A 14,975-nucleotide genomic window follows, 5' to 3' on the forward strand; every position below is an offset into this window, starting at 1 on the left:
CCAAGCTGATGGTCTCCCAGGTAACATTCAACTCAATAGATTCTCAGAGGACACAATGGTTACTATATAGAGGAGATGCCCTGAAGGATGTTTAAATATAAGACAGAATGAATACCCATACATTCTACAACATGGATATACCTTGAAAATATTAAGTGAAAGGAGCCAGACACACAAAGCCACTAATTGAATGAATCCATTTATATGAAATGTCCAGAATAGGCAAATCCATAAAGACAGAAAGTAGATTAATGATTTTCAGGAGCTGGGGGAAGGGTAGAATGGGGAGTGACTACTAATGGCCATGGGGTTTTTTCTTTTGGGTGATAAAAGTGTTCTGCAACTAAATAATGGGGATGGTTGCACAACCACTGAATCGTACACTTTATTCTTTTTAAAAATTTTATTTATTTATTTATTCATTTATTTATTTTATTTTTATTATTTTTATTTTTAAATATTTTATTTATCTATTTGACAGAGAAAGAGAGAGCACAAGCAGGGGGAGCAGCAGGCAGAGGGAGAGGGAGAAGCAGGCTCCCCGCTGAGCTAGGAGCCCGAGGTGGGGCTCGATCCCAGGACCCCGGGATCATGACCTGAACCGAAGGCAGATGCTTAACCAACTGAGCCACCCAGGTGCTCCCATTTATTTATTTTAGAGAGATAGAGAGAACCCAGGGCAGGGAGGGGCAGAGGGAGAGGGAGAGAGAATCTCAAGCAGACTTGCCACTGAGCACAGAGCCCAACATGGGGCTCAATCCCAGGACCTCGAAATCATGACCCGCGCTGAAATCAAGAGTCAGATGCTTAACTGACTGAGCCACCCAGGTGCCCCTAAAATGGTGAATTTTATTGTATGTGAATTATATCTTGATTTCTAAAATGAATGAAATAATTGTCAAATCCAGTCATAAGCCTATTTATAGATACAGGCACTAGAAATTGGGGAAGAGGACTCATAATTTATTGATCACCTACTGTGTCCCAGACATTCAGATATTTTACATTCATTTTTTCATTTAGGCCATGCAGCAACCCTGAAACATAGGCATATTTTCTTCATTTCATGACAAGAAAACTAAAGCTCATTGATATAGCTTATCCAAGGATACACAACTAGTTCGTGCCATAATCAGAATTAGGACTCAGGTCTGTTGGGCTTCACAGTTCATGTCCTTTCCACTATGCACGATGCTTCCCATTAGCTTCTTGTGCAAGAAGTCTTATACTTGCTTATACTCTCCCTCATCGTCCTATGCACAGCGGTGGACATGCTCAGGTAATTCCTGTTTGAGTGATTATCAATTGTCACCTCTGCAGATGACACCTGGAGAACTAGCCCTTGCAAGTGGCAACCACACTCCAGTTACCCAGTTCATCTTGTTGGGATTCTCCAGCTATCCAGATCTCCAGGAGCTTCTATTTGTAACCTTCCTGCTCATTTATGCCATCACGGTGATGGGCAACCTGGGAATGATGGCACTCATCTTCACAGACTCCCGTCTCCATAGTCCCATGTATTTCTTCCTCAGTGTCCTCTCTTTTCTTGATCTTTGTTACTCTTCTGTGGTCACACCCAAGCTCTTAGCCAACTTCCTGGCCTCTGACAAGACCATCTCTTCCGAGGGCTGTGTGATCCAGCTGACCTTCTTTGTGGTGCATGTGACAGCTGAGAGCTTCCTGCTGGCCTCCATGGCCTATGACCGCTTCGCGGCCATCTGCCAACCCCTCCATTACAGTTCAGTCATGACCAAAGAGACCTGTCTCCAGCTGGTAGCTGCTTCCTATGCATTTGGTGGCACCAACTCTGCTATCCAGACTGGGAATGTCTTGCTCTGCCTTTCTGTGGGCCCAACCAGGTGACACACTACTTCTGTGACATCCCTCCCCTTCTCCACCGGGCTGTGCCAACACAGCCACAGCAGGAGTGGTCCTCTATATCTTCTCCGCTCTGGTTACCCTTCTGCCTGCTGCAGTCATCCTCACCTCCTACAGCTTGGTCTTGGTGGCCTTTGGGAGGATGCGCTCAGCAGCTGGGCGGGAGAAGGCCCTCTCCACATGTGCCTCCCACTTGCTGGCCATTGTCATTTTCTATGGCACTGTGGTTTTCACCTATGTCCAGCCTCATGGATCCACTAATGATACCAATGACCAAATAGTGTCCGTGTTCGACACCATCATAATTCCCATGCTCAACCCCTTCATCTATAGCTTCCGCAACAAGGAGGTGAAGGACGCGGTGCAGAGGAAGCTCCGGGTCAGTATCTCTCCCTGCTGAGTCCTGCAAGGTTATTTGTTGGAAGGAGGAAGGCACAGCATCTTCCAAATCACATTGTGAATTGACCAAACGGAGAGCAGCCCTGGTTCCGAAGGGGGTGGAAGAAGTAGGGAAGGAACAGCAAATATCATTCTTTGTACAGAGAATTGCAATTCTTAAAAGCATCTTCTTATCCATTATTGTGTTGAATGTTTGCATCCATATTGTGAGGCAGTCATTGTGATGATGATCTCATTTTACAAATAAAGTGACTCAGTAAAAATAAGTTACCTAAGGGCACCTGGGTGGCTCAGTCGGTTAAGCAGTGGCCTTCAGCTCGGGTCATGATCTCAGGGTCCTGGGATCGAGCCCTGCGTCGGGCTCCCTGCTCAGCGGGGAGTCTGCTTCTCGCTGCCCTCCTCTGCTGCTCCCCCTGCTTGTGTTCTCTCACTCTCTTTCTCTCAAGTAATTAAATAAAATCTTAAAAAAAAAAAAAGTTACCTAAAGCTATACAGTTAGAGGGTATTCAATATCAGGACTTCCCCACCAAAACCAGGATATTTCTTTCACACCTCAGCCACAAGCTGAGTCCTCTACTGGAAGTTCATCACAATTTCCAAGAGACATCGGACAAGGGGCAGCAGAATCATTTCTATTTTGCCACTGACTTAATGAGGTAGGGGTCAGCTACGAGGTGCTCAGTTCTTTCTTCCTAGTCCCATTCCAAAAAGAAAGATGGCCAGAATAGAAATGTCCTTATTTCTTATTGTTGTTGCATTTGCTGAGCCGCCTCATTAAATAAAACCTCAGGCTCAAGAGAGACTTTCCTCATACATCCATTTTCTAGCCAGATGTATGTACATGCCTCATAATTCTCCAGGGCACATGTGTGCTTGTGTGTGTGATATTTGCCCTTACAGCATCATATAAAATAACTGTGCTTTAGGAGACTGATTCCAAAAAATTTATATTTGGCCTAAACGTCTTTAAATATACATGTAATATGGTTGAGTATATGTGTTTTAGAGAATCACACGAATGAAGAAGCTGAACTTGACCTAATTCAAGGCCGAGCATTGGACTGGAAGGCATGCTCTGAAACTTTCACAAAGTCCTAACCTGAGTTGAGTCACCTTCAGCCTGAGATTTTTGGCCTGAGGTCATTTAAAAGACGCTTTTTTTTTTTTCCATTCAGATCTACCTTAAAGGAAATTATTCTACATACAGAAAATCTTGCTATACAAACAGGTTTGTCACAACACCATTTGTGAAAACAGTAAGTTAGAAACAACCTAAATGGTCAAAGGAGGAAAGAATTAAAGGATTCATCCCTGAGATGGGTTCTGATGTAACCACTAACAATCAACCACCCGACCACTACATAATAACGCAGAAAGCAGCAGGCCAGAAAGTCCAGAGTGTGAGCGCAACACTGTAACAAAAATGAGTGGCCAAAAACCTGGGAAGAACACACAGAAGTGTAAATGATGGTTATGTGAGAGGGGGCACACAATGGGGAAAATGTTGTCCTGTTTTTCTCAAAAATTCTCCAAAACCTTTGTACTGAGCATGTTTGATTCTGATACTTTATCCTAAAAAGAAAATAATTAAATCCTTTCCAGGAAACTGAGTGTGAAAATCTCTCACTTCTCTCTTCTTTCATTAAGCCAGTATTTACTAAAGCTCTTCCTATGCTCCACATTTCTTTAACATAAAACCTGAGTTTTTGGTACATGCCTACAACTGAGGTCAGGACTGGAACAGGGTGGCAAAGAGTATAAACCAATCTAATTCGTTCATCTGGAGAAATATTTATGAGGCAACTAGGTGCAACACATTGTGGTAGGTCCTACCTGGATTAATAGTCAGAACAGTATTAGGTAGCCAGCTTGTGCTACAGGGAAAAATAAACCCCATCGTCCCGGTGAGTTAATACCACGAAGGCTTTCACCTGTGCAAAAGATGAGACAGATCAGGTGACTCTCCAGCGCAACTTTGATCCATCGATCATATCTGGACCCCCTGTCATACAACAACACTACCATCTCAACCTCTGCCCTCTAAGATTTTAATGATGGGGGAAATAATAATCAAGAAAGTCTTGTAGAACGGGTTTTTTTTTTTTAGACTTATTTATTTATTTGAGAGAGAGAGCACAGGCACATGGGGGGAGGGGCAGAGGGAGAGAGAGAATCTCAAGCAGACTCCCCACTGAGCGCAGAGCCCAACTAGGGGCTCGATCTCACGACCATGAGATCATGACCTGAGCTGAAACCAAGAACCAGACGCTTAACCACCTGAGCCACTCAGGTGCCCCCTGGAGAATATTTTCAATTACCTGACTTGTGGTTGGCTCACATCACTTCAACCCACACGCCGTTACCCTGAAACTAGTCTTTAAGTTTAACATAACTGCAAAGGAGCTCGGGAAAATGTAGTCTCCTTTTTTACCCAGAGAGAAGAAAACTAAATGAGACTTCGTAAGTGTACAGCTTTGTCTCTGTCACTGGCCAGTTGGGCAGTTGGTATGGCTCTGATGTACAATTTTAATTAACTAGGGGCTCCTGGGTGGCTCAGTCGGTTAAGCATCTGCCCTTGGCTCAGGCCATGATCCCAGAGTCCTGGGACAGAGCCTGCGTCAGGCTCCCTGCTTAGCAGGAAGCCTGCTTCTCCCTCTCCCTCTGCCCCTCTCCTTGCTTGTGTACTCTCTCTCTCAACTAAATACATAAAATCTTAAAAAAAAAACTTTAATTAACCATATAAATGTTGAATATTTATAGACTTGCAATCTGAGGAGTGGCAAATTATTATCCTAGCCCATTCACTGTTGTATCCTCAATGCCTGGCACATTGTAGGTGCTCAATAAAGATCTGTTCAGTAAATGAACGGTTGGGCATCTACGGGAGTGTTCTCCTTGGACCAGTGGCACTCTCATCACCTGAGGGCTTTTGAGAAATGCAGAATCTGGGGCCCAGCCCCAGACCTACTGAATCAGAATCTACAGTTTCACAAGATCCCCAGGTGATTGGTGTGCATCTTAAGGTGTGAGGAGCACTGATTTGCATTCCTCGATCCAGCTCTAAATTCTTGAGTGAAAACAGTATGCAATTCTTCTCCCAGAGCTCACAGTTTAGTTTGGGAGAGGGTCCTTAGCAGAGGAAAAAGCATGGCAAAAGCCACGAAGGGAGAAAACTATGTGTCTTCTCCCCTGATCCTTTCTCAAAAGTGTGTGATCTACATTAAAATGAGCAGGAAGAGGAGAATCAACAGGAATAGGGGAATCATGTTGCCTAAGCGGGGACAGAACGAGGGGATGGCAATGCAGCCTGCATTCGTCTTAACAACGGTGGGGAGAATCATCACGGGTTAACACTGTGTATGACTGCGGCTTCCCTTCGGTGGAGTCCTGTTGTTGCTGGCAGGTAGAAACCCGACCCAGGACTACATTTCTGTGGCCTCCTTGCATCTGGATGCGGCCATGTGACTAGGTCTTATCAAAGGAATGTGATCAAAAGAGAGATTTCGTTTCAAGGCACAGACTTAAGAAGTGGGTGGATATTAGGACCTCTTGACTCTCTTGTTTCTTCTGCTGCCCGCTGGAAGCTGGAGACTCCATGGCCCTAGGGCATAGTGCAGCCACGGGGAAGGAGCCTGGTTTCCTAAATCAGTGGAGAAAAGCTGTCTCCTAACTAGGAACACAGGAACCAGATGTGAACTCTATTCTGTTAAGCCACTGAAATTTAGGGTTTGTTTATTAAAACTGTTAGTGTTACCCTAAATAGAACAATGAACGTTAGGGAGCTTCTTTCTTTTCTTTCTTTCTTTTTTTTTTTTCTTGGTTTTTTGTTTTTGTTTTTTAAGTAGGCTCCAGGCCCAGCGTGGAGCCCAAAGCAGGGGCTCGAACCCACAACCGTGAGATCAAGACCAAGAATCATACACTTACCCGACTGAGCTACCCAGGCGTCCCTTGTTTTGTTTTTTTTTAACAGACTGATACGCCCTTTCTTTTCACCAGGCTGCTTCTCTGAACCCATCATCTCTCTGTTGATCGCTGCATCATTTAGAGAGGCATCACCCAGCGATCTACTCCGAAGAGCAGTACTGGTCAAAATGCTATCTAAAAGTAAGCTAAGTAAATGTCATTTTACCATGGCAGGTCCTTCCTCCAAAGGGCAAAATCTTGTGAGGTGTATGTCATTACCCTCCTTTTACTGATGAAGAAAAGAAGACCCAAGTTAAGCAACACATCCAAGTTATCACAGCTAATAAGACATGTTGGACTTGGTTGGCCAATAAACATTTGAAAGCCTCATTGGCAATTGGAGATGAAAACTAAAAATTCCAAGATATATTTGCATACCCTCCAAAACAGCAAAAATTAAAAATCAGACAATCTAGAGGCTCCTGGGTGGCTAAATCGGTTAAGCGTCTGCCTTCAGCTCAGGTCATGATCTCAGGGTCCTGGGGTCAAACGGCATGTGGGGCTCCCCACTGAGCAGGGGTCTGCTTCTCTCTCTCCCTCTGCCCCTTCTCCCCATGCGTGCTCTCTCTCTCTCTCTCTCTCAAATAAAATCTTTTTTAAAAAATCAGACAATCTACGTGTTAGTAATGGCTGTGTATAAATTATACCAACCACTTTGACCACAATTAGACATCAAATTTAAAAGTTGAGCCAGCAGGGGTGCCTGGGTGGCTCATTTGGCTAAGCTTCCCATTCTCAATTTCAGCTCAGGTCATCATCTCGGGATTGTGGGTTAGAGCCCCATGTGGAGCTCCCTGCTCAGCAGAGGGTCTGCTTGGGATTCTCTCCCTCTGCTCCTATCCCACTTGCACATTCTCTCTAGAATAAATAAATAAATCTTTAAACAAAAAAAGTTGAGCCAGCAGTTCTATAAGTAGGCATGCAATCTAGAGAAATTCTTGCACACTGCATTATGAAACATGCTTATAGCAGCATTGTTTGTCATAGCAAAAAAACGGAAGTAACACAGATGTCTATAACAGTAGAAATGGATGAATACAATAGGGTACAGTCGCACAACAGAAATTAAACAGCCGCAGAAATAAGTGAACTACAGGTCCATGTACCAACATGAACGTGCCTCTAAAACAGAAGCTTGAGTGAAGTAAGGACAGAAATAAGTAACAGAAGGATGCCCACAGTATTATTCCATTTGTATAAAATTTTAAAACAGGCAAAACTAAACAAACACAATGTTTAGAAATGCATTCACAGATGGTAAAACTATTTAAAAATGAAGCAGAGTGACTGACAGAAAATTTGGGATAGCGCTTCTTGTGGGAGGAAAAACACAGGTGATATTTGGGAGAAGCACAAAGGAGCCTTCTTAGATCACACTGCTAAGTGCATGACCTGTGCACCACCAACATTAGCATTGTCTGGGAGCTGGGTAGAAATGAGCTGGGTAGAATCCCAGGCTCTTCCCCAAACAGACTGAATCAGAATCTGCATTTTAACATGATCCCCAGATGATTCCTAAACACATTAAAGATACTTGTAACATTGTATTTCTAAGGTGGATGGTACACACATGGGTGTTTACTTTAGCGATATTCTTCAAACATAGGTTTTATAACACTTTTACATGCATGATATATTTCACAATTTAATAACATTTTTTTTTAATTTTTTTTAAAGATTTTATTTATTTATTTATTAGAGAGAGAGAGAGAAACAGCATGAGAGGGGAGAGGGTCAGAGGGAGAAGCAGGGTCCCCGCTGAGCCGGGAGCCCGATGTGGGACTCGATCCCAGGACTCCGGGATCATGACCTGAGCCGAAGGCAGTCGCTCAACCAACTGAGCCACCCAGGCACCCTAATAACATTTTAAAAACAGATAGTTTTAATAAAGTTTTTAAATACTTTAAAGTGTATATAAATACAAAGACAAATACCACAAAAATGACAAAAAACTGAAACCAAAACCTGATATGTAGACTCAAAATCCAGCACAATCGGGGGGCCTGGGTGGCTCAGTTGGTTAAGCGTCCAACTCTTGATCTCAGCTCAGGTCTTGATCTCAGGGTAGTGAGTTCAAGCCCCAGGTTGGGCTCCGCACTGGGGGTGGAGCCTACTTAAAAAAAAAAAAAAATCCAGCACTATTTCCACTATGCCCTGCCTTTGGCTCAAAGTAGTAAATGAACTGACTCCAGTGAATTTATCCATTTCTAATTCATACTGCAAATGGATGGGCCAAATCCATGATAAAAATAGATAAACTATTGGAAGATTCAGTGGTTTGATCTTTTTTTATTTAGATATTCTGGGATGGAGAGCGAGCAGGAAAGTTATTTCCCCATTCAGACAATCCTTGCCTTTCCTGGAAATGCTTTCCCGGAACGTGTTTTGGAAAGTGCAATGCCTGAAATCTGAACTTTATACTTACATGTTTTATTTGTTTGGAAGGAAAGGAGGAAGGGAAGGGATACAATTCAGAGAGCTTAAAAAGAATTATAAAGTCTCATATATGATATAATTGCTTAATTTGATTTTATATCTGAATGTTATGTACCATATACATGAATATTTAAAGTATTCAAAATAGATTATACTTGAAATACTGACAATCAAATTCAATTTTCTGCTGTAACTTTGCAACTCAACAAAGTCCTTGTTCATCCGATTTACTTAAAATGATATTTGGTAGGGGTCCCTGGGTGGCTCAGTCGGTTAAGCGTCTGCCTTCAGCTCAGGTCATGGTCTCAGAGTTCTGGGATCGAGCCCCACATCGGGCTCCCTGCTCAGCGGGGAGTCTGCTTCTCCCTCTGCCCCTCACCTTGCTTGTGCTGTCTCTCACTCTCTGTCTCTCTCTCAAATAAAAAATTTAACTTTGACGTCTAGGATATAAAGATCTGCTAATAGTAATTATGCAAATGATAGAGGAGGAGATGGTATAACCGTGAAACGTCTTTTCAATGCTCATGAATAATTTGTAAAGAGAGGATTTAAACACTGCTGGTCTCTCCCTTGATAAAGAAGCCTATGACACAGGAAATCATTGCAAACAGTTTGTTGGACTCTGAGGTTCCCTCTCTGAGGCTGGCTGATGCTGATTCTCAGCCCAGTTAGAATAGGTGCTTGTGTAAGGTCCCAAACTCACCTGTACAAGAAGTGTGACTTTTCTTTTCCCCCCTTGGCAAGTTCTCTTTTGAGCTCCTCATCTGCCGGATGGCAAAAACATCCTTTCTGTCAAATCTGGGCAATATGGGTCAATTTAAGAGTCCCCCTCCCCAGGCGCCTGGGTGGCTCAGTTGGTTAAGCGACTGCCTTCGGCTCAGGTCATGATCCTGGAGTCCTGGGATCGAGTCCCGCATCGGGCTCCCTGCTCGGCGGGGGGTCTGCTTCTCCCTCTGACCCTCCCCCCTCTCATGCTCTCTCTATCTCATTCTCTCTCTCAAATAAATAAATAAAATCTTTAAAAAAAAAAAGAGTCCCCCTCCCCAACAGCCATCTGTACACACACTCCTTCCCCTCCTCAGGAGTTAGAGAGTATCAGTAAGTACAGATGGGATAGACTGGGATGTCGCCTGGTCCTCTGTCATGGTCTCCATGGCATTTACTGAGACATCCTATTCCCATTTGGTCTCTGATTGCCAGACCATGATGATCATGGTCATGACCCCATTTCCAAAAAGGAAAGCTTCTCTAGACCAGTTACTCCTTCTTCCTTCTCAGGGGGTACCACCCACTCTCCCATGACACTCTGCGTCTGAAGGAAAGTTCTCAGGCTCTCAGCCCCACGGCCCTTTCTTCTCCATTGTTCCTACACCTCGAAAGGTATAGGACCTCTAGAGATTGGGCCACAGGATTCCTTCCTAGGGATTCACCAGCCTCTAAACTTACTTGTGCTCTGACTTTCTTCTCCTTATAAGCCCAGGGAACTTTTATCTAGTCTCTGAGAGAAAGAAAGGCACTAGAAAATCTGGCTCTGATTGATGACAAATTCTTATGTGCCTGCGGTAGCTGCTTGGGTTTCTGCCCTGGGTTATTGATGGTTGTATCTTTTGAAGTTCAAAAGCTTCTTATCACAAAAGTTTTATCTCTGCCTTGGGTTTCTAAAACATATTTTAAACCTCAAAGGCCAGGGATTGACTTTTTTGGTATCTGCACTAGGCTATAACAACCCTAGCCTGAGGTATGGCTGCCAAGCCGTCTAGTTTGAATGGGGAAGGACCACTGGGTAAAAAAAAAATAAGTTATCAGAAAAACAAAATCAGTGTCTCAGAATAATATTCTACTAAACATAATTGTCAAGATCTACACATTTGCTCTACCACCGCACCCTACCTTTAGCCACAAACTATGGCAAGGTACTTACAGCATTTTGTACATGTGTTTTAAATTGTGTTGCTTTCCTTTATAATTGAACACAGTTGACAGACCTGCTTAAATTCAATAAGCATCAAATTTACTGTTTTTGGCCTACCAAATGATATCTTCCTTTGTCTCAACTGTAAAATCATTAACATCAGCACTTAATTTTTCCATTTTCCACTATCCTTTTATAAATAAGGGCAAGTATGCAATAAAATGTTCAAGTAATTACACAAACATTGCCATATTTAGATGGCAGCGCTGATAAAATGAAGCTATTGGCTGGCAGACAGCAGTACCGTGAGGTAACTTAGAGTGGTTACTTGCTGAAATAGAAAAGTCCAATTTGGTCAAGGAAGGAAGTTTAGAGGTGTGGAGATACAATATAGGAAAGGGCCAGTTGTGCAAATTAATGATTACTCTCCCTACCCTTCACATCTCTAAGTAGGAACAATTTTAACAATTGTATTTGTAACAGCTTTTTTAGCTCGAATTCACATACCCTACAATTCACGTAAGTAGGAAAAAAACACCACACTTCTGCTCCTGTGTTTCTCCTTTACCCTCATACCACTACGCTCACAATGCTTCTGACCCCAGATGTTTGGGGATCTTTCCCACACCAAGCAATTCCTGGCAACATCAGCTGGGTTCCTACAATTCAATTCATTTCTGACGCTAATCGGAGTTAGCACAGACCCCACAGGTGAAAGCTTGGTTCCACAAGACTACCCCTACCTTAGTTCAACACCAATCCCAAGCAGGTCCCAGGTTACCCACAACTTCTGTCCTACTTGGCTACAAATCAGAGGCTCCCATAATCTGCACACCCACCCTTGGATTTGATTATTTGCTAGAAGAGCTCACAGAACACAGGGAAACACTTAAGTTTACCAGTTTATAATAAAATAAAGGATACAGATGAACAGCCAAATTAAGAGCTATATAGGGTGAGGTCTGACAGTCCCAAGTGCAGGAGTGGAGTTGGGGTGGACCCCTGTGGAGTTGGGGGTGGACCACCCTCCCAGCATATAGATGTGTTCACCAAACCTGAAGCCCTGCAAATTCCACACTATTGGGATTTTTATGGATGCTTCATCCTGATTTCATTTCCAGCCCTTCTCCCCTTTCTGGAGACTGGGCAGTGGGGCGTAAAATTCCAAGCTTCTGATCATAGCTTGGTCTTTCTGATGACCAGCCCCCATTCAGGAACCCACCAAGAGTCACCCCATTAGAACAAAAGACATTGTTATCACCCAGGAAATTCCAAGGGATTTAGGAACTCTTGTCAAGAATCAGGGTCAAAGACCAAATTTTAGAACAAAAGATGCTCCTAGTGCTCTTATCACTTAGAAAAATTATAAATTTATATTATTTTATTATAAAAATTATATATAAATAAAAAATTATAAAAATTATAAAATTATAAAAAGTATTAGGTTCCTGTGCCAGGGACCAGGGGCAGAGACTAATATACGTATTTTTTTCTATTATTTCACATCACCCATTTAAAGTGTACAATTCAATGACCTTTAGTTTATTCACGGAGTTGTGCAACCATCACCACAATTAATTTTGGAAAAATTTTTTTAAGATTTTATTTATTTAGGGACGCCTGGGTGACTCAGTCAGTTAAGCTTCTGCCTTCAGCTCGGGTCATGATCCCAGGGTCCTGGGATCAAGTCCTGCATTGGGCTCCCAGCTGAGCAGGGAGGCTGCTTCTCCCTCTGCCTGTCACTCCCCCTGCTTGTGCTCTCTCTCTCTCTGACAAATAAATAAATAAATCTTTTTAAAAAAGATTTATTTAGTTGAGAGAGAGAAAGAGCTCGAGTGAGGGGAAGAGGCAGAGGGAGAAGGAGAAGCAGATTCACCGCCGAGCAGGGAGCCCAATGCAGGGCTCCATCCCAGGACCCCAGGACCATGACCTGAGCTGAAGGGAGACATTTAACCGACTGAGCCACCCAGGCACCCCAATTTTGGAACATCTTTATCACACCCAGAAGAAATCCTGCACCATTTGGCCACCATCCTCCAATCCCTCCACTCTTCAGCCCTTGGTGATCACTAACCTACTTTCTATCTCAAGAGATTGGCCTGGACATTTCATATAAATGGAATCATAAAACTGTGGTCTTTTATGACTGGCTTCTTTCACTCAGCATAATGTTTTCAACTTATCAGTACTTCATTTCTTTATACGGCTATTGAATAATATTCTATTGTATGGATACACCACATTTTATTTATCCTTTCAACAGTTGATAGATATTTGGATTGTTTCCACCTTTTAACTATTGTGAATAATGTTGCTAAGAGCATTCATGAGAATGCAGCCATCTGCAAGCCAGAAACAGCCCTCACCAGAAACACTGACATGCTGATCTCAGACTTCCAGCCTCCAAAACTGAGAAATAAATTTCTGTTGTTTAAGCCACCCAGCCTATGATATTTTGTTATAGAAGCCTGAGCTAACTAAGAAATTTATTTTTTCTTTTGTTGCTTATGCTTTTGATGTCAAATCTAAAACTCCATTGCCAAATCCAAGGTCATGAAGATTTACCTGTATGCTTTCTTTGAACGGTTTTTTGGTTTAAGCTCTTGTATTTAGGTCTTTAATCCATTTTTAGTTCATTTTTGTATATGGTGTGAGGAAAGGGTCCAACTTCATTCTTTTTGTGTGTGGATGTCCCAGCACCATTTGTTGTAGAGATTGTTCTCTATTAAATAATCTTGGCATCCTTGTAAAAAATCAATTGGCCATAAATGTATGGGTTAATTTTTGGATTCTCAATTTTGCTTCATTGGTCTATATGCCTATTCTTTGCCAGGTCCCACACTGTTTTGATTACTGTAGCTTTATAGTAAGTTTTGAAATTAAGAATCATAAGTCCTCCAACTTTACTATTCTTTTTCAATATTGTTTTAGCTATTCTTGGCCCCTTGAATTTCCATATGAATTTTAGGGTCAGCTTCTCCATATCTTCCCAGAAGCCAGCTTGGATTTTGATAAGGACTGAATTGAATCTGTAGACCAATTTGGAGAGCATCATCATTTTAAAAATATTAAACCTTCCTACTCATGAACATGGGACATCTTTCAATTTTTTTTAAAAGATTTTATTTATTTATTTGTCAGAGAGAGTATGCACACAAGCAGGGGGAGTGACAGAGGGAGAAGCAGGCTCCCTGCTGAACAAGAAGCCTGACATGGGACTCGATCCCAGGACCCTGGGATCATGTCCTGAGCTGAAGGCAGATGCCCAACCGACTGAGCCACCCAGGCATCCCAACATCTCTCAATTTATTTAGATCTCTTATTTCTTTCAACAATGTGTTGTAGTTTTCAGGTATTAATTCTGCACTCCTTTTGTTAAATTTATTCCTAAATATCTTGTTCTGTTTGATGCTACTGTAAATTGAATTGTTTTCTTAACTTCATTTTTGGAATGGTCATTGCAAGTATATAAAAATACAATTAATTTTTTTTAAGATTTTATTTATTTATTTGACACAGAGAGAGACAGCAAGAGAGGGAACACAAGCAGGGGGAGTGGGAGAGGGAGAAGCAGACTCCCAGTGGAGCAGGGAGCCCAACATGGGGCTCAATCCCAGGATCCTGGGATCATGACCCGAGCCGAAGCCAGATGCCTAATGACTGAGCCACCCAGGTGCCCCAAGAAATACAATTGATTTTTTAACAACTTTATTGAGATATAAATCATACATAAAATTCACTCATTTAAAGTATACAATTCAGTGGTAGAAATGCAACTGATTGATATATACTCTATTATCTTGCAAAACTTGCTGAACTCCTTTATTACTTCTAACGGTTTTTAGTGGATTCATAGGAATACAGGGTCATATTGCTTTCTTTTTTCCAATCTGGATTCCTTCCTTCCCACTCCCTCTCCAATTGCCCTGGATAGAAACTCCAGTACAATAAAAGTTGTGAGAGCACATACTCTTTTCTTTTTCCTTATTTTAGGGCATTTAATCTTTCACCATTAAAAGTATTATGTTATCTGTGGGTTTTTCATAGCTACTTTCATCAGGTTGAGGAAATTCCATTCTATTCCTAATTTGTTGAGTGTTTCTATCCTGAAACGGTGTTGGATTTTCTCAAATGATTTTTTTTCTGCATCTATTTATGTCCATTAAGTCAGTGATAAAGTCTCCTCTCTCATTCTTGATTTTAGTAATTTGAAGCTTCTTTTTTTCTTGGTTAATCTAGCTAAAAAACTTGTCGATTCTGTTGATCTTTTCAAAGAACCAACATTTAGGTTGTTGATTTTTCTCTATAGTTTTTCTATTCTCTGTTTCATTTCCACTCTAATCTTTATTATTTCCTTTCTTTTGCTTGCTTTAATTTTGGTGTGCTC

The 14,975-nt window shown here is 42.1% G+C and overlaps 1 protein-coding gene across 1 annotated transcript; it reads left to right on the forward strand.

Moving 5' to 3' along the window:
* The first annotated feature begins 495 nt into the window (after nt 1-495).
* Nucleotides 496-2,660, forward strand: LOC102742544 (olfactory receptor 5J3-like). The gene is given in 3 exon segments (XM_081797414.1): nt 496-1,828; nt 1,831-1,896; nt 1,899-2,660. Coding segments are annotated over 3 exon segments (1,104 nt in total). The 5' UTR covers nt 496-1,170; the 3' UTR covers nt 2,279-2,660.
* The last annotated feature ends 12,315 nt before the right edge of the window (nt 2,661-14,975 follow it).

Source organism: Leptonychotes weddellii, chromosome 11, assembly GCF_054177405.1.
Source record: "Leptonychotes weddellii isolate Sample4059 chromosome 11, ASM5417740v2, whole genome shotgun sequence".
Lineage (NCBI taxonomy): Eukaryota > Metazoa > Chordata > Mammalia > Carnivora > Phocidae > Leptonychotes > Leptonychotes weddellii.